We start from the raw sequence: 20,915 nt of genomic DNA on the forward strand, positions 1-20,915 counted from the left end.
TGAAATTGTAAGTGCCAGGTTTTGTTTTGAAATCAAGTAATTGTTAAAATGCTCTTATTTACAAACCAATTGCATTGCTATAGGGACAAATTGGGAGAGGGACTCTTACATATCCATCAAAATAAATAATTAACCTCACTGTGATAATGAGTAGAGTAGCCTTTGGTCATTTGTAGGATGAAGTTCTCTTTTATCTTACTGCCATAATTCTCCTCAGTATGTATGTTGACATGGACTGAGATAATTCCTTTCCTGTTTATTAAATTATCTTTCCTGAGTTCTCGTTATTCTGTCCAACACCATATAAGAATTATGGATAATCTGTCTATAACAAGGTGTCCTGATGTTGTACTTGATTAAAATAGACCATCAACCTGTTTTCTTGAATGATGATTAGGATATGGACCACCAATGAATGGCTCCATTTGCCTGATGCTGATGGAGACTAAGAAGCTAGTTGGCTACAGTCTCATTGAGTTTACCTTTCTTGACTTTGTCTTCCCCTTTCCCTACTTCTCATTCTATAGCTTCCTTTTCCAACTTTCTTATTTGACTTTAAGTCTGTCTGTTCTGTATTTCTCTTTACAAAACTGAAAAAAAACAGGAAAGTTAATATAATTAACACTGGGATTAATGTCTTCACACCTATGTGCTGCTCCTCCTCACAAAATAGTTTATTTCTAACTGTGGAAATTGATGTATTTCATTTAAGAGAATTTTAACCAATGGCAAATAAGCACCACAAAGCATTATTTTCCATAATTTTGGAGACATATTCCTATCAAGAAAACACTTTTCCTACTTTCTGAAAATTACACTACTCAGAGGAAAATCTTGTAGTAATTTGGAAACTATAGATTGAGAATCTAAACCAGCAGAGATGACAGAGTGCATGTATGGGTTCTTTTTAATTTCTTAATATGGTCTCAACCTCTGGCTTACCAATTTCCACTCTGCTTTCCTTAAAACTGTATTTTTTATCTGTTTTACATATCAATATCAAAGGTAGCATATTACACTCCTTGAGTTCTTATAAATGTTGCCAATAGAAACTTGTGGAGGCTTTTTGCAGCCAACAAAATCCTAGGATTGGACTCAAAGAGCATCTGTTCAAAGGATCACAAAGAGGATGGAACTTCTTGTTGTAGAGTCATATAACCTCTCTGCCAGAGGCTCTTCATCTTAACACAATTATTCTATAGTTTAATTTATTTAATTTAATTTATTTAGGAACAATTTTTATTGGAAAAAATGAATGCTAAAATAATATATTCGTTCTATGTGATAAATCTCTCCCTCTCTACTGTTGTGGTCATCATCATCGACATCATTATTATAATCATCATCATCACCATATCATCATCATCATCATCATCATCGTCATCATCATCATCATCATGATCTCTTACTGAGAGATTTTGAACTACTTTTCTGGCTTCTGCTCATTGTTACCTAGTCCTGAATTTTTTTTTCAGAGTGTTTGTAGTGCTTTTTTTTTTTTTTTTATTAACTTGAGTATTTCTTATATACATTTCGAGTGTTATTCCCTTTCCCGGGCAAACATCCCCCTTCCCCTCCCCTTCCTTATGGGTGTTCCCCTCCCAACCCTCCCCCCATTGCCGCCCTCCCTCCCACACTCTAGTTCATTGGGGGTTCAGTCCTTAGCAGGACCCCCGGCTTCCCGTTCAACTGGTGCTCTTACTAGGATATTCATTGCTACCTATGAGGTCAGAGTCCAGGGTCAGTCCATGTATAGTCTTTAGGTAGTGGCTTAGTCCCTGGAAGCTCTGGTTTCTTGGCATTGTTGTACATATGGGGTCTAGAGCCCCTTCAAACTCTTCCAGTTCTTTCTCTGATTCCTTCAACGGGGGTCCTATTCTCAGTTCAGTGGTTTGCTGCTGGCATTCGCCTCTGTATTTGCTGTATTCTGGCTGTGTCTCTCAGGAGCGATCTACATCCGGCTCCTGTCGGTCTGCACTTCTTTGCTTCGTCCATCTTGTCTAATTGGGTGGCTGTATATGTATGGGCCACATGTGGGGCAGGCCCTGAATGGGTGTTCCCTCAGTCTCTGTTTTAATCTTTGCCTCTCCCTTCCCTGCCAAGGGTATTCTTTTTCCTCATTTAAAGAAGGAGTGAAGCATTCACATTTTGATCATCCGTCTTGAGTTTCGTTTGTTCTAGGGATCTAGGGTAATTCAAGCATTTGGGCTAATAGCCACTTATCAATGAGTGCATACCATGTATGTCTTTCTGTGATTGGGTTAGCTCACTCAGGATGATATTTTCCAGTACCAACCATTTGCCTACGAATTTCATAAACTCGTTGTTTTTGATAGCTGAGTAATATTCCATTGTGTAGATGCACCACATTTTCTGTATCCATTCCTCTGTTAAAGGGCATCTGGGTTCTTTCCAGTTTCTGCCTATTATAAATAAGGCTGCGATGAACATAGTGGAGCACGTGTCTCTTTTATATGTTGAGGCATCTTTTGGGTATATGCCCAAGAGAGGTATAGCTGGATCCTCAGGCAGTTCAATGTCCAATTTTCTGAGGACCTCCAGACTGATTTCCAGAATGGTTGTACCAGTCTGCAATCCCACCAACAATGGAGGAGTGTTCCTCTTTCTCCACAAACTCGCCAGCATCTGCTGTCACCTGAGTTTTTGATCTTAGCCATTCTCACTGGTGTGAGGTGAAATCTCAGGGTTGTTTTGATTTGCATTTCCCTTATGACTAAAGATGCTGAACATTTCTTTAGGTCTTTCGGCATTCCTCAGCTGTGAAATCTTTGTTTAGCTCTGAACCCCATTTTTTAATAGGGTTATTTGTATCCCTGCGGTCTAACTTCTTTCCATCTTCTGAGGTCTTCTTCAATTTCTTTCCTCAGTGTCTTGAAGTTCTTATTGTACAAATATTTTACTTGCTTGGTTAAAGTCACACCGAGGTACTTTATATTATTTGGGTCTGTTATGAAGGATGTCGTTTCCCTAATTTCTTTCTCGGCTTGTTTCTCTTTTGTATAGAGGAAGGAAACTGATTTATTTGAGTTAATTTTATACCCAGCCACTTTGCTGAAGTTGTTTATCAGCTTTAGTAGTTCTCTGGTGGAACATTTGGGATCACTTAAATATACTATCATATCATCTCCAAATAGTGATATTTTGACCTCTTCTTTTCCGATCTGTATCCCCTTGACCTCCTTTTGTTGTTTGATTGCTCTGGAGAGAACTTCAAGAACTATATTGAATAAGTAGGGAGAGAGTGGGCAGCCTTGTCTAGTCCCTGATTTTAGTGGGATTGCTTCAAGTTTCTCTCCATTTAGTTTAATGTTAGCAACTGGTTTGCTGTATATGGCTTTTACTATGTTTAGGTATGGACCTTGAATTCCTATTCTTTCCAGGACTTTTATCATGAAGGGGTGTTGAATTTTGTCAAATGCTTTCTCAGCATCTAATGAAATGATCATGTGGTTTTTTTCTTTCAGTTTGTTTATATAATGGATCACGTTGATGGTTTTCCGTATATTAAACCATCCCTGCATGCCTGGGATGAAGCCTACTTGGTCATGGTGGATGATTGTTTTGATGTGCTCTTGAATTCGTTTCGCCAGAATTTTATTGTGTATTTTTCCGTAGATATTCCTAAGGGAAATTGGTCTGAAGTTCTCTTTCTTTGTTGTGTCTTTGTGTGGTTTAGGTATAAGAGTAATTGTGGCTTTGTAGAAGGTATTCAGTAGTGATCCATCTGTTTCAATTTTGTGGAATAGTTTGGATAATATTGGTATGAGGTCTTCTATGAAGGTTTGATAGAATTCTGCACTAAACCCGTCTGGACCTGGGCTCTTTTTGGTTGGGAGACCTTTAATGACTGCTTCTATTTCTTTAGGAGTTATGGGGTGGTTTAACTGGTTTATCTGTTCCTGATTTAACTTCGGTACCTGGTATCTGTCTAGGAAATTGTCCATTTCCAGTAGATTTTCAAGTTTTGTTTTATATAGGCTTTTATAGTAAGATCTGATGATTTTTTGAATTTCCTCTGAATCTGTAGTTATGTCTCCCTTTTCATTTCTGATTTTGTTAATTTGGATGCACTGTCTGTGTCCTCTCCTTAGTCTGGCTAAGGGTTTATCTATCTTGTTGATTTTCTCAAAGAACCAACTTTTGGTTCTGTTGATTCTTCCTATGGTCCTTTTTGTTTCTGCTTGGTTGATTTCAGCTCTGAGTTTGATTATTTCCTGCCTTCTACTCCTCCTGGGTGTATTTGCTTCTTTTTGTTCTAGAGCTTTTAGGTGTCCTGTCAAGCTGCTGACATATGCTCTTTCCTGTTTCTTTCTGCAGGCACTCAGCGCTATGAGTTTTCCTCTTAGCACAGCTTTCATTGTGTCCCATAAGTTTTGGTATGTTGTACCTTCATTTTCATTAAATTCTAAAAAGTTTTTAATTTCTTTCTTTATTTCTTCCTTGACCAGGCTATCATTGAGTAGAGCATTGTTCAATTTCCACGTATAAGTGGGCATTCTTCCTTGATTGTTATTGAAGACCAGTTTTAGTCCATGGTGGTCCGATAGCACGCATGGGATTATTTCTATCTTTCTGTACCTGTTGAGGCCCGTTTTTTGACCAATTATATGGTCAATTTTGGAGAAAGTACCATGAGGAGCTGAGAAGAAGGTATATCCTTTTGCTTTAGGATAGAATATTCTATAAATATCCGTTAAGTCCATTTGGCTCATGACTTCTCTTAGTCTGTCTACATCTCTGTTTAATTTCTGTTTCCATGATCTGTCCATTGATAAGAGTGGGGTGTTGAAATCTCCCAATATTATTGTGTGAGGTGCAATGTGTGTTTTGAGCTTTAGTAAGGTTTCTTTTTCGTATGTAGGTGCCCTTGTATTTGGGGCGTAGATATTTAGGATTGAGAGATTATCTTGGTGGATTTTTCCTTTGATGAATATGAAGTGTCCTTCCTTATCTTTTTTGATGTCTTTTAGTTGAAAATTGATTTTATTTGATATTAGAATGGCTACTCCAGCTTGCTTCTTCTGACCATTTGCTTGGAAAGTTGTTTTCCAGCCTTTCACTCTGAGGTAGTGTATGTCTTTGTCTCTGAGGTGTGTTTCCTGTAGGCAGCAGAATGCAGGGTCCTCGTTGCGTATTCAGTTTGTTAATCTATTTCTTTTTATTGTGGAGTTGAGGCCATTGATATTGAGAGATATTAAGGAATAGTGATTATTGCTTCCCGTTATATTCATATTTGGATGTGAGTTTATGTTTGTTTGCTTTCATTCTCTTTGTTTTGTTGCCAAGACGATTAGTTTCTTGCTTCTTCTAGGGTATAGCTTGCCTTCTTATCTTGGGCTTTACCATTTATTATCCTTTGTAGTGCTGGATTTGTAGAAAGATATTGTGTAAATTTGGTTTTGTCATGGAATATCTTGGTTTCTCCATCTATGTTAATTGAGAGTTTTGCAGGATACAGTAACCTGGGCTGGCATTTGTGTTCTCTTAGGGTCTGTATGACATCAGTCCAGGATCTTCTGGCCTTCATAGTTTCTGGCGAGAAGTCTGATAGGTCTGCCTTTATATGTTACTTGACCTTTTTCCCTTACTGCTTTTAATATTCTTTCTTTATTTTGTGTGTTTGGTGTTTTGACAATTATGTGACGGGAGGTGTTTCTTTTCTGGTCCAATCTATTTGGAGTTCTGTAGGCTTCTTGTATGTCTATGGGTATCTCTTTTTTTAGGTTAGGGAAGTTTTCTTCTATGATTTTGTTGAAGATATTTACTGGTGCTTTGAGCTGGGAGTCTTCACTCTCTTCTATACCTATTATCCTTAGGTTTGATGTTCTAATTGAGTCCTGGATTTCCTGTATGTTTTGGACCAGTAGCTTTTTCTGCTTTACATTAACTTTGACAGTTGAGTCAATGATTTCTATGGAATCTTCTGCTCCTGAGATTCTCTCTTCCATCTCTTGTATTCTGTTGGTGAAGCTTGTATCTACAGCTCCTTGTCTCTTCTTTTGGTTTTCTATATCCAGGGTTGTTTCCATGTGTTCTTTCTTGATTTCTTCTATTTCCATTTTTAATTCCTTCAACTGTTTGATTGTGTTTTCGTGGAATTCTTTCAGGGATTTTTGTGACTCCTCTCTATGGGCTTCTACTTGTTTATTTATGATTTCCTGGAATTCTTTCAGGGATTTTTGTGACTCCTCTCTATGGGCTTCTTCTTGTTTAATTATGTTTTCCTGGAATTCTTTCAGGCATTTTTGTGATTCCTCTCTGTAGGCTTCTACTTGTTCTCTAAGGGAGTTCTTTATTTCTTTCTTGTAGTCCTCGAGCATCATGATCAAATATGATTTTGAAACTAAATCTTGCTTTTCTGGTGTGTTTGGATATTCCATGTTTGTTTTGGTGGGAGAATTGGGCTCCGATGATGCCATGTAGTCTTGGTTTCTGTTGCTTGGGTTCCTGCGCTTGCCTCTCGCCATCAGATTATCTCAAGTGTTACTTTGTTCTGCTATTTCTGACAGTGGCTAGACTGTCCTATAAGCCTGTGTGTCAGGAGTGCTGTAGACCTGTTTTCCTCTCTTTCAGTAAGTTATGGGGACAGAGTGTTCTGCTCTCGGGCGTGTAGTTTTTCCTCTCTACAGGTCTTCAGCTGTTCCTGTGGGCCTGTGTCTTGAGTTCACCATGCAGGTCACTTGCAGCAGAAAGTTGGTCTTACCTGTGGTCCTGAGGCTCAAGTTCGCTCGCGGGATGCTGCCCTCGGGCTCTCTGTGGCTGCAGCAACCAGGAAGATCTGCGCCACCCTTTCCGGGAGCTTCAGTGCTTCAGGGTTCCAGATGGCTTTTGGTGTTTTCCTCTGGCGTCCGAGATGTATGTGCAGAGAGCAGTCTCTTCTGGTTTCCCAGGCTTGTCTGCCTCTCTGAAGGTTCAGCTCTCCCTCCCACGGGATTTGGGTGCAGAGAACTGTTTATCCGGTCTGTTTCCTTCAGGTTCTGGTGGTGTCTCAGGCAGGGGTCCTGCCGCTCCTGGCCCCTCCCCCACGGGAGCCCAGAGGCCTTATACAGTTTCCTCTTGGGCCAGGGATGTGGGCAGGGGTGGGCAGTGTTGGTGGTCTCTTCAGCTGTGCAGCCTCAGGAGTGCCCACCTGACCAGGCGGTGAGGTCTCTTTCCCACGGCGTCTGGGAGCAGAGAGCTGCTGCAGTCCGGGATCCGGGGGTGTGGGATCTGGTAAACACAGGACGTGCCAGGTCCTAGTGGAATTCTGCCTCCATGTGTCCCGAGCTCACCATGCAGCTTTCTTGCAGCAGAAAAGTTGGTCTTACCTGTGGTCCCGAGGCTGAAGTTCGCTCGTGGGGTGCTGCCCATGGGCTCTCTGCAGCGGCAGCAACCAGGAAGATATGCGCCGCCCCTTCCGGGAGCTTCAGTGCACCAGGGTTCCTGATGGCCTTTGGTGTTTTCCTCTGGCATCCAAGATGTATGTGCAGAGAGCAGTCTCTTCTGGTTTCCCAGGCTTGTCTGCCTCTCTGAATGTTTAGCTCTCCCTCCCACGGGATTTGGGTGCAGAGAACTGTTTATCCGGTCTGTTTCCTTCAGGTTCCGGCGGTGTCTCAGGCAGGGGTCCTGCCGCTCCTGGGCCCTCCCCCACGGTAGCCCAGAGGCCTTATACAGTTTCCTCTTGGGCCAGGGATGTGGGCAGGGGTGGGCAGTGTAGGTGGTCTCTTCCGATGTGCAGCCTCAGGAGTGCCCACCTGACCAGGCGGTTGGGTCTCTCTCTCACGGGGTCTGGGAGCAGAGAGCTTCTGCAGGCCGGGATCCGTGGGTGTCTAGTCCTGAATTTTTATTATAAAAATTTATTTAAAATTACTTTAAGTCAGTGGTGCTTAAATATTAATTGGCATTAGGATTACCTTGTAACTACATATATTTATGTATGCATATGCACCCCCCCACACATACAAACACTTACAAATGACAATGTATTAGTTTGACTTTTATAATTAGGAGCTGAACAGTTTCACAGTGATTGATCACACACTGGAGTGAAATCAATAGTGCCCAGTCAAGAAGCTGGAAGCTACATTATACAGAAAACAGTGAAGTGCCCAGTGTGAAGATAGAGGCCCAGAAGCCATCTTGAAGAATTTGTTGTGTAAATGTGGATTTAAAAGCTGATGAATATCATGTCCGTAGGCAATAACAACAAGAAAAGTTCATCTGTTTAAGAAGAGTTGAGCATGTAAGAATGTGCTAGCCTCTATCTTTTGCTTTTGTACCATCTCAGATCCCTATCCTATTAGATAATGGCACTGATGCTCACGGTGACTGTTTTCTAATCAGTTCACTGACCCAGATGTTGCTCACTTCTGGAAGCATCTTCATAGACACACTCAATAATGACAAAGATTAACCCATATATATCTATATATCTATATCTATACCTATAAATCTATATCTATACCTATACCTATTCCTATATCTATATCTATATCTATATCTACATCTATATCTATATCTATATCTATGTCTATGTATATCTCTCTCTATATATACACACACACACACATATATATATATATATATATATATATATATATATATATATATATATCACCGAGTTGTTAATTTCTTAAATCTGATTACCATTTCTAACTAGTCATCAGGCCAATCTAATGCTGCTAATTCAGAGATTTCAATTGCAATAATTTCTATAAAACCTATAAGTGTTCATTAGAAGAGGTTAAAATCTGAATTCTCTGTCATCTGACTTCTACTTTTAAAATTCCATTGTCTTCTACCATTCTCTTTTCATCTCACTCCAATTTCTAGTTTTCTCATGATGAGTCTCAGGGTTTGTAGTATTTTCTTGAATGTTCTCTTTGCAGAAGTCTACATACTATTTTTCTAAAAGGTCTTTCCTGATCACCCAACCTCAAGAATCTCCCCTCCTTTGACCTCAGTCTCCAAATCAGTCATTTTTATTATAGTATAACCTATAATTTCACAGTGATCTCCATTAGCTAATACTACCTTTTATTCATTTATCTTGCTTATTCTATATCCCTCTGTTTTTGTTAGTGGTTGAGAGTTATGAGGGTCTAAGTTTTAGAAAGATGGGGAGAAAGGGGATAAATAAATAAATTATAATCTAGAAGTATGTGAGTAGTAGCATAGTGAACTAAAAAGTTATGCATGGGAATGGTATAACCTGAGTGATTGAAATTAGTATCTCTGTCCATTATAAATGAAAATTTTATAGTGTTAATGATCCTCTATACGTATTAGCATGATTTTGCTTGCATAGCATTACATTTATGGTTAGTTTTCTATATCTGTGAGCTAGAATGACTTTATATAATAATCTGACTTTATATTTTACAAGACATATCTTGTTTGTATATACATTTTTGCTTCTATCCTCCAAAATATGGCTTCTGGGAGGATCATTATCTCATGGGTAGGGCAACTCCAGATAAACTCTTTTGTATGGGACTCTGCCTACTTTAAAATATCATAAAACAGTAACTTTCCATATGTTGTTTTAAATATCCTTAGTGCCAGTTATATTTCCACTATCTCCCTGATCTGTTATATACTCCAATCCCTCTCTTCACCTAAACTTCCCTTCTTACTTCATATCATTTTTCTACTCTCACTTTTTGCCCAGGCTGTTAGAAAGTTTACAACTTGTAGATGTGTGTTTGGCTTTTTCAAACATGCATAATATTAGTTATTCCCCTCCATATCCTGTCATTTGCCAAATCCTCTGATCCCTACTTAAAACTCTTTTCTCATTATTTCCCCCTTTTCTTTCAGAGAAGAAACAGTTGCCTCCATATATAATACTGTACTGTGACTGTTAATGGGACTGGTGGCTTATGACAGAATTATGTGTAAAGAGTCAGTTATTTTAAAGTTGGCTATACAGAAAGCATAGACTGTATGTACTTGTAGACATGAATGCATTTTCAAATGCTTTCAAAATTTTCTTTGTATGCTAATTTTATTTTCTTCTTAGTTATAGGGATGCAGAAAAGAATTTCCACAATATCTCTAATAGATGCTCCTCTGCAGACCATTCCAACAAAGAGGAAATTGAAGATGTCTCAGGAATTCTTCGGTGTACTGCAAATGTACTCGGTATATTAACTATATGTTTTTATATGATTAACAGAGATTATGAGGGGAAGGGAAAGTAAAGGAATGAGTGTTTCATTATTCTTATGTTTGGAGAAATTAGAGACCAAGATTTTGTCACTAAATATTTGATTTCACCCATGAAAATATTTGTGTGTGAATTACAAACAAGTTCTTTACTTGTAAACTCAAAAAAAAAAAAAAAAAGCAAAAACAAATTGTTTCATTCCTGGGGAACATTTTCAAATATTTATATGATATTCGTGTTAGCCAGACAGTACATGCTCCTCTGGTGCTTACCTTAACCTGAACTGCATGATCTTCCATTCTACTCAAGGTTAAAATTTTCTTATTTCTTAGATGCCCTTGTTGTAGCATATCAGGGAGGCTTGTCATCTACTGGGGTGCCATAATTGGGTCTAGGCCTAAGGACTGTGTATCTTGAAGATGCCACTATTTACCTTCAGGATTTTGAATACTTCCAACATGGATAAATGTACTGTTATAAGTGGAACCATGCACTCTGTCCTTCAGTTGAAAAAAGTATGAAGGCCTTGGTATACAAGAGTAGTCTACATAGATGATATCACAGCTGTAATCTGTTTAGCCCTTATTTCTTACAGAAGTTATGTAATGCTTTATCATTTAATTTTATTTTGCTTACTTAATTTAAGTGATCAGAATTCCATTCTTTTGGAATACCCATTCTTCTTTATGCATCAGATAGGAATATAGAGCACATTGGAGGACCAACAATGGATTCATTGTTTGTTGCTTCTATCGATACCTTCCTGCATTGAAGATCTTGAAAACAGTTTCTTAACAAAGCCTGATTCTTTGCACTCCCAAAAGGTGGAGGAAAAGTTTTCACAAATAAGAAACCTCCCCAGTGGATGGTGCTAGATTGTGAGGGACACTTTTAATATATTTGATATCTCTACCAATCATCTATTGTTTATAATTATTGACTCTGACTTGCTATATAAAAAGGAGTTAATAAACTCATTCAAAACCAAAAAAAATTTTTTTCTTCTACTTAGTAACTAGTTGAGTCCATTTGTTGTCCATGATTTGCACATTGATTTCTTCTTTTCCTTTTTCAATTTATTAACTTGAGTATTTCTTTTTAACTTTTCTATCTTTATTAACATGAATATTTCTTATTTACATTTCGGTTGTTATTCCCCTTCCAGGTTTCCAGGCCAACAACCCCATAACCCCTTCCCCTCCATTTATATAAGGGCTTCCCCTTCCCATCCCTCCCACATTACCATCGACCGCCCAACAATCATGTTCACTGGGGGTTCAGTCTTGGCAGGACCAAGGACTTCCCCTTCCACTGGTACTCTTACTAGGCTATTCATTGCTACCTATGAGGTTGGAAGCCAGGGTCAGTCCATGTATAGTCTTTGGGTAGTGGCTTAGTCCCTGGAAGCTCTGGTTGGTTGGCATTATTGTTCATATGGTGTCTTGAGCCCCTTCAAACTCTTCCAGACCTTTCTCTGATTCCTTCAACAGGGGTCCCGTTCTCAGTTCAGTGTTTTGCTGCTGGCGTTTGGCTGTATATGTATGGGCCACATGTGAGGCAGGCTCTGAATGGGTGTTCCTTTTTTCTCTGTTTTAATCTTTGCCTCCCTATTCGCTGCCAAGGGTATTCTTGTTACCCTTTTAAAGAAGGAGTGAAGCATTCATATTTTGGTTATCCTTCTTAAGTTTCATGTGTTCTGTGCATCTAGGGTAATTCAAGCATTTGGGCTAATAGCCACTTATAAATGAGTGCATACCATGTGTGTTTTTGTGTGATTGGGTTACCTCACTCGGGATGATATTTTCCAGTTCTATTCATTTGCTTACGAATTTCATAAAGTCATTGTTTTTTGAAAGCTATAATATTCCATTGTGTAGATGTACCACATTTTCTGTATCCATTTCTCTGTTAAAGGGCATCTGGCTTCTTTTGAGTTTCTGGCTATTATAAATAAGGCAGCTATGAACATAGTGGAGCACAAGTCATTGTTATATATTGGGGCATTTTTTAGGTATATGTCCAAGAGAGGTATAGCTGGGTCCTCAGATAGTTCAATGTCCAATTTTCTGAGGAACCTCCAGACAGATTTCGAGAATGTTTGTACCAGTCTGCAATCCCACCAAGATTGGAGGAGTGTTCTTCTTTCTCCACATCCTCGCCAGCATTTGCTGTCACCTGAGTTTTTGACCTTAGCTATTCTCACTGGTGTGAGGTGAATTCTCAGGGTTGATTTTGATTTGCATTTGCCTTATGAATAAAGATGTTGAACATTTCTTTAGGTGTTTCTAAGCCATTTGGCCTTGCTCAGCTGTTAATACTTCGTTTAGCTCTGAACTCCATTTTTTAGTAGGGTTATTTGTCTCCCTGCGGTCTAATTTCTTGATTTCTTTGTATATTTTGGATATAAGCCCTCTGTCAGTTGTAGGATTGGTAAAGATCTTTTCCCAATCTGTTGGTTGCCGTTTTGTCCTGACAACAGTGTCCTTTGCCTTACAGAAGCTTTGGAGTTTTATGAGATCCCATTTGTCAATTCTTGATCTTAGAGCATAAGCCATTGTTGTTTTGTTCAGGAAATTGTCTCTAGTGCCCATGTGTTCGAGATGCTTCCCCACTTTTCCTCTATTAGTTTGAGTGTATCTGGTTTATTGTGGAGGTCCTTGATCCACTTTGACTGAAGCTTTGTACAGGGTGATAAGCATGGATCGATTTGAATTCTTCGACATGTTGACCTCCAGTTGAATCAGCACCATTTGCTGAAATGCTATCTTTTTTCCCATTGGATGGTTTTAGCTCCTTTTTCAAAAATCAAGTGACCAAATATGTGTGGGTTCATTTCTGGGTCTTCAATTCTATTCCACTGCTCTCTCTGTCTGTCTTTGTAACAATAGCATGCAGTTTTTTATCACTATTGCTCTGTAATACTGCTTGAGTTCAGGGATAGTGATTCCCCCTGAAGTCCTTTTATTGTTGAGGATAGTTTTAGCTATCCTGTTTTTTTTTTTTATTCCAGATGAATTTGCAAATTGTTCTGTCTAACTCTCTGAAGAATTGGATTGGTATTTTGATGGGGATTGCATTGAATCTGTAGATCGCTTTTGGTAAAATGGCCATTTTTACTATATTAATCCTGCCAAACCATGAGCATGAGAGATCTGTCCATCTTCTGAGGTCTTCTTCAATTTCTTTCTTCAGAGGTGTGAAATTCTTATCATACAGATGTTTCACTTGCTTGGTTAAAGTCACACTGAGGTATTCTATATTATTGGGGACTATTATGAATGGTGTTGTTTCCCTGATTTCTTTCTCGGCTTCTTTCTCTTTTGTGTAGAGGAAGGCTACTGATTTATTTGAGTTAATTCCATACCCAGCCACTTTGCTGAAGTTGTTCATCAGGTTTAGTTGTTTTCTGGTTGATCTTTTGGGATCACTTAAATGTACTATCATATCATCTGTAAATAGTGATATTTTTACTTCTTCTTTTCCAATCTGTATCCCTTTGATCTCCTTTCGTTGTCTGATTGCTCTGGCTAAAACTTCAAGAATTATATTGAACAAGTAAGGAGACAGTGGGCAGCTTTGTCTAGTGTCTGATTGTAGTGGGATTGCTTCAAGTTTCTCTCCATTTAGTTTAATGTTAGCTTCTGGTTTGTTCTATATGGCTTTTGCTATATTTATGTATGGGTATTGAATTCTTATTCTTTCTAGGACTTTTATCATGAAGGGGTGTTGAATTTTGTCAAAGGCTTTCTCAGTGTCTAATGAAATGATCATGTGGTTTTTATCTCTCAGTTTTTTTATATAATAGATTACGTTCATGGTTTTCCATGTATTATACCATCACTGCATGTCTGGGATGTAGCCTACATGATCATGATGGATGATTGTTTTGATGTGCTCTTGGATTCAGTTTGCCAGAATTTTATTGAATATTTTTGTGTCGTTATTCATAAGGGAAATTTGTCTGAATTCTCATTTTTCGTTAGGTCATTGTGTGGTTCATGTATAAGAATAATTGTGTCTTCATAGAAGGAATTCAGTAACCCTCCATTTGTTTTAATTTTGTGGAATAGTTTGGATTATATTGGTATTAGTTCAGATAGAATATTGCACTAAACCCATCTGGACCTGGGTTCTTTTTGGTTGGGGGACATTTAATGACTGCTTCTTTTTCTTTAGGAGTTGTGGGGTTGATTAAATGGTTTATCTGTTCCTGATTTGACTTTGGTACCTGGTATCTGTCTAGGAAATTGTGAATTTCTTGCAGATTTTCAAGTTTTGTTTAATATAGTCTTTTGTAATAAAATCTGATGTTTTTTGAATTTCCTCTGCTTTTGTAGTTTTGTTTCCCTTTTCATTTCTGATTTTGTTAATTTGTGCACACTCTCTGTGTCCTATTGTTAGTCTGCTTAAGTGTTTATCTATCTTGTTGATTTTTTTCAAAGAACCAGCCTTTGATTTTGTCGATTGTTTGTATAGACCTTTTTGTTTCTGCTTGGTTCATTTCAGCTCTGAGTTTGATTATTTCCTGCCTTCTACTCCTTCTGGGTGTACTTGCTTCTTTCTGTTCTAGAGCTTTTAAGTATGTTGTCAAGCTCCTGCTGTATGCTCTCTCCTTTTTCTTTCTGCAGGCACTCAGAGCTATGAGTTTTCCTTAGTACAGTTTGCATTGTGTCCCATAAGTTTGAGTATGTTGTACCTTCATTTTCATTAAATTCTAAGAAGCCTTTAATTTCTTTCTTTATTTCTTCCTTGACCAGGTTATCATTGAGTAGAGCATTGTTCATCTTTCACGTATATGTGGGCATTCTTCCCTTATTGTTGTTGAAGATGAGCTTTAGCCCGTGGTAGTCTCATAGGAAACATGGGATTATTTCTATCCTTCTTTGTCTATTGAGGCTTGTTTTATGACCAATTATATGGTCAATTTTGGAGAAAGTACCATGAGGAGCTGAGAAGAAGGTATATCCTTTTGTTTTAGGATAGAATGTTCTATAAATATCTGTTAAGTCCATTTGGTTCATGAGTTCTCTTAATCTGTCTATGTCTCTGTTTAATTTTATTTCCATGATCTGTCTATTGATGAGAGTGGCGTGTTTTAATCTGATACTATTATTGTGTGAGGTGCGATGTGTACTTTGAGTTAATAGGGTTTCTTTTACGTATTTAGGTGCCCTTGTATTTGGAGCCGAGATATTTAGGATTCAGAGTTCATTTTGTTGCATTTTTCCTTTGATGAATTATGAAGGGTTCTTCCTTACCTTTTTTGATGACTTTTACTTGAAAATTGTTTTTATTTGTTATTAGAATGACTACTATAGCTTGTTTCTTCAGACATATGCTTGGAAAGTTGTTTTCCAGCCTTTCACTCTGAGGTAGTGTTTGTCTTTGTCTCTGAGGTGTGTTTCCTGTAGGTAGCAGAATGCAGGGTCCTCATTGCATATCTAGTTTGTTAATCTATGTCTTTTTATTGGGGAGTTGAGTCCATTGATGTTGAGAGATATTAAGAAATAGTGATTGTTGCTTCCTGTTATATTCATATTTGGATGTGAGATTATGTTTGTGTGCTTTCCTTCTCTTTGTTTTGTTGCCAAGATGATTAGTTTCTTAGTTTTTCTAGGGTGTACCTTGCCTCCTTATGTTGGGCTGTGCCATTTATTATCCTTTGTAGGGCTGGATTTGTAGAAAGATATTATGTAAATTTTGTTTTGTCATGGAATATCTTGGTTTCTCCATCTATGTTAATTGAGAGTTTTGCAGGATACAATAGCCTAGGCTGGCATTTGTGTTCTCTTAGGGTCTGTATGACATCTGTCCAGGATCTTCTGGCTTTCATAGTCTCTGGCGAGAAATCTGGTGTGATTCTGATAGGTCTGCTTTTATATGTTACTTGACCTTTTTCCCTTACTGCTTTTAATATTCTTTTTTGTTTTGTGCATTTGGTGTTTTGGCTATTGTGTGAAGGGTGGAGTTTCTTTTCTGGTCCAATCTATTTGGAGTTCTGTAGGCTTCTTGTATGTTTATGGGCATCTCTTTCTTTAGGTTAGGGAAGTTTTCTTCTATGATTTTGTCTTCTATGATTTTCTTCTAAGATTTTTATTGGTCCTTTGTGCTGGCAGTCTTCACTCTCTTCTATATGTATTATCCTTAGGTTTGATCTTCTCATTCAGTCCTATATTTCCTGTATGTTTTGATCCAGTAGCTTTTTCCATTTTACATTATCTTTTACAGTTTTGTATATGATTTCTATGGAATCTTCTGCTCCTGAGATTCTCTCTTCTATCTCGTGTATTGTGTTGGTGATGCTTGTATCTAAGGCTCCTTGTCTTTTCCTTTGGTTTTCTATATCCAGGGTTGTCTCCCTTTGTGAGTTCTTTATTGATTCTATTTCCATTTTTAATTCCTTCACCTGTTTGATAGTGTTTTCCTGGAATTCTTTCAGGGATTTTTGTGATTCCTGTCTATAGGCTTCTACTTGTTTATTTATGTTTTCCTGTATTTCTGTAAGGGAGTTCTTTATGTTTTTCTTGAAGTCCTCCATCATCACGATCAAATGTGATTATATATCTAGATCTTTCTTTCCTTGTGTGTTTGCATATTCAGTGTTTTCTTTGATGGGAGAATTGGGCTCCAATCATGCCATGCAGTCTTCGTTTCTGATACTTGGGTTCCTGTGCTTGCCTCTCGCCATCAGATTATATCTGGTGTTACTTTGTTCTGCTATTTCTGATAGTGGCTAGACCGTCCTATAGGACTGTGTGTCAGGAGTTCTGTAGATCTGTTTTCCTGTTTTCTTTCATCCATTTATGTGAACAGAGTGTTCTGCTTTCGGGCATGTAGTCCTTCCTGTCTACTTGTCTTCAGCTGTTCCTGTGGGTATGTGTGCTGAGTCCACCAGGCAGGTCACTTGGAGCACAAAACTTGGTCTTACTTGTGGTCCTGTGGCTGAAGTGTCTCCTGGGGGGCTAGTTTTGAGCTCTCTGAGAGGGCGGAAACCAGTAGGGCCTGAGTATTCTTTTCCTGAGGCCCCTGTGCACCAGTGTCCCAGATGGTGTTAGGTGTTTTCCTCTGGAGTAAGAAATGTGGGCAGTGTGTAGTGTCTTCTGGCTTCCCAGGTGTGTCTGCTCCTCTGAAGGTTTAGCTCTGCATATTGATTTCTGTTCCCCTCATGTTTTTGTTCTATTAGTCATTGTGAGAACAGAGCAAAGTCCTCCCAAGAGGCCCTTATGCAAGAGAAGATAGATATAAATGGTAGCTTCTCTGCTTATGGCTCTGAGTATTAAATTGTTGCATTATTTCAATCCCAATGTCTGATGCATGCTAAGATAATCTAATTCTAGTTGCTTAATATTTTAAAACAGTGATATGCAAAGCCTAATTTTAGTTCGTAGCAGTTGTAAAACTATGCTTGTACTCCTATAAAACAGGACATTTTAAATTTTACTAGAAATTATGCTGGTATAATGAAATGTGTATCATAAGGGCCTGTGCTGTGTTTGTTTTGAACATGTTGCTACTTAGTACCGTGGCTTAGACTTAGAAATACAATAGAAAGACAGAGGGAAAAAGAATGTAGAGAATTAAGAATTTATGCCATGCTGTTTGCTACAACCAGTTAAATATCAATGTAGTTATGACATTTTCATTTTTATTAATCATTCCATTCATTTACATCTCAAATGATATCCCACTTCCATGTTACACCTTGACAAGCTCTACCTCCCTCTCCCTCACTTTGCCTCTGTGAGGCAACTATCCACCCTTTCCAGTCCCACCACTCTAACATCTGCCTGTACTGGGGCATCAAACCACCACAGGACCAATGGCCTTTCCTCAAATTAATGTCAGACAAGGCCATCCTCTGCTACATGTGTATCTGTAGCCATTGATCCCTCCCTGTACACTCTTTAGTTGATGGTCTAGTTCCTGGGAGCACTGGGTGGTCCGGCCAGATGATGTTTTTCCTATGGGGTTGTAATCATCCTCTCCTCCTCTAGTCCTTCTGCTAGCTCTCCCACAAGGATTCCCAAGCTCAGTATGATTGTTTGTTCCAAGCATCTTCATGTTTCATTGGTCAGTTGCTGCATGAACCTCCCAAGGAGCAACTACACCAGGTTCCTGTCAGCAAGTGGCTCTTGGCAACATCAATAGTGTCAGGTTTGGAGTCTGCAGACAAGATGGATTCCCAGGTGGGACAGTCCCCAGATGACCCGTTCTTCAGTCTCTGCTCCACTTTTTTTTTTTTTGTCCCTATTCTCTCTTTGAAGAGGAACATTTCTGGGTTAAAAACTTTGAGATGGGTGTGTGGTCCTCAACTGGGGGCAGTGCCTATCTAATGGAGATTGTCTCTACAGGTTCTATTTCCCCTTCTCTGTGCATTTCGACTAAAGTAGCACCCATTGAAATCTGGGAATTTATCATTTCCCTGGTATAAGGAATCTTCCAGTGGCTATCCCCAGTTTATTATCCCCACTGCTACATATTTTTGTTTGATTTTCTGACCCTATGTACCTCTTTGTTTTCTTCTCCAGTACCTGATACTGCTTCCTTATTTCCTCTCCCTCCTCTCTATCTCCCAGGATCTCGCTCCCTCTCCCTCCCACAATCATCCTGCTCCCCCACTTCCACCTCAATGTAGGACTGAAACATCCCTACTTTTCCTTCATCTTAAGTTCTCTATGGTCTATTGTGGTCATTGTAAGCATTTGAGATAATATCCACTTATCAGTGAGTACATACCATGTGTGTTCTTTTGTGTATCAGTTTTACCTTCTTTACAATGATATTTTCTAGTTTGATCTATTTGCCTGAGAATTTCATGTTTTTAATAGCTGAGTAGTACTCCATTGTGTAAATGTACCACATTTTCTGTTTCCATTCCTCCGATGAGGTATATCTGGGTTGTTTCTAGCTTCTGGCTATTATAAATAAGGCTGCTATCAACATAGTGAAGCAGGTGTTCTTGCTATATGTTGGAACATCTTTTGGGTATATGCTCAATAGTGGTATGTCTGGATCTTCAGGTAGAACTATTTACAATTTTCTCAGGAACTGGCTTATTGATTTCCAAAGTGATTTCACTAGCTCACAATCCCACCAACAATGGAGGACTGTTCCTTTTTCTCCACGCCCTTGCCGGCATCTACTGTTGCCTGCATTTTTTGATCTTAGCCATTTTAAATGGTGTTAAGTAGAATCTCAGGGTCATTTTGATTTGCATTTTGCTGATGACTAAAGATGTTTTACAACTCTTTAAGTGCTTCTCAGCCATTCGAGATTCCTCAGTTTAGAATACTCTGATCAACTGTGGACTCCATTTTTTAATGGGGTAGTTTAGTTCTCTGGGGCCTAACTTCTTGAGTTCTTTGTGTATTTTGGATGTTACCACTATGTTGGATGTAGGATTGGTAAAGATCTTTTCCTAATCTGTGCACTGCTGTTTTGTTCTATTGACAGTATCCTCTGCCTTACAGAAGCTTTGCATTTTTATGAAGTCCCATTTGTTGATTCTTGATTTTAGGACAAAAGCCACTGGTGTTTTGTTCAGGAAAATTTCTCCTGTGCCCATATATTTGAGGCTATTCCCCACTTTCTCTTCTATTATATTCAGTGTATCTGGTTTTATGTAGAGGTTCTTGATCCAGCTGGACTTGAGCTATATACAAGGAAATACGAATGGAAGACTTTGGATTCTTCTATATTCAGACCACCAGTTGAACCAGCACCATTTGTTGAAATGTTGTCTTTTTTCCATTGGTTGGTTTTAGTGTCTTTGCCAAAGATCAAGTGACAATAGGTGTGTGGGTTCATTTCTGGCTCTTGAATTCTATTCCATTGTACTTCCTGTCTTTTGCTGTACCAATAGCATGCATTTTTGTTTGTTTGTTTTTTAATCTCTATTGCTCTGTAATACAGCTTGAGGTCATGGATGGTGGTTTCTCCAGAAGTTCTTTTATTTTTGAAAACAGTTTTCTCCATCCTGGGTCTTTTTTTAAAAATGAGTTTGAGAATTGCTCCTTTTAACCTCTATGAAGAATTGAGTGGAATTTTAATGGGGATTGCATTGAATCTGCACATTGCTTTGGGTAAATTGGTGTATTAAATCAGTTAATCCATGAGTATGCCAGAGACTAAACCACTACCCAAAGAGTACACATGCACAGACCCATGGCTCCTGCTGCATTTGTAGCAGAGGATGGCCTTGTTGGGCACTAATGGGAGGTGACGCCCTTGGTCCTGCCCAGGAGTGATGCCCCAGTGTAGGTGTATGTCAAGGCAGGGAGGTGTGAAGTGGTGGATAGATGGGTGGGAAATATCCTCATAGAAGAAGGATGGAATAGGGGGTTTATTGATGGGAAAACAGGAGAGGGGTTAACATTTGAAATGTAAATAAAAAACTATTCAGTAAAAGAAATGTATGTGTCTCACAACTCTGTGACTTACTTCATTATCAAGGAAGTACGCAATAGAAGTAGTTGACAATTTTATATTTGCTGTTATATTTTCATAGATATACTATATCTTCTATGTAGGCAAAACTACTTTCTAGAACACATAGAAGCTACTTTTCCAGTCCGATACAAACTGCTGTGTAGTACTGAATGAATAGAATAGGATAATATTCACACAGAAATGTACATCGCAAAGTCAGGATACAAGTGAGAATATAGAACCAGAGAATAAACTTCATAGGTTCATTTCTAATCTGGACATTGATTATAGAATCTGTTATTTTATTGAAAATACTAGG

At 38.6% G+C, this 20,915-nt stretch overlaps 1 protein-coding gene across 2 annotated transcripts in view; it reads left to right on the forward strand.

Moving 5' to 3' along the window:
- Positions 1-20,915, forward strand: part of Gucy1a2 (guanylate cyclase 1 soluble subunit alpha 2) — a 400,211-nt gene that overhangs the window by 39,005 nt on the left and 340,291 nt on the right. For both annotated transcript variants that reach the window (XM_087563638.1, NM_023956.2), the window contains 1 exon segment: positions 10,022-10,143. In XM_087563638.1, the coding sequence (XP_087419764.1) occupies positions 10,022-10,143 (122 nt within the window).

Source organism: Rattus norvegicus, chromosome 8 (assembly GCF_021556685.1).
Source record: "Rattus norvegicus strain SHRSP/BbbUtx chromosome 8, alternate assembly SHRSP_T2T, whole genome shotgun sequence".
Taxonomy (NCBI): domain Eukaryota; kingdom Metazoa; phylum Chordata; class Mammalia; order Rodentia; family Muridae; genus Rattus; species Rattus norvegicus.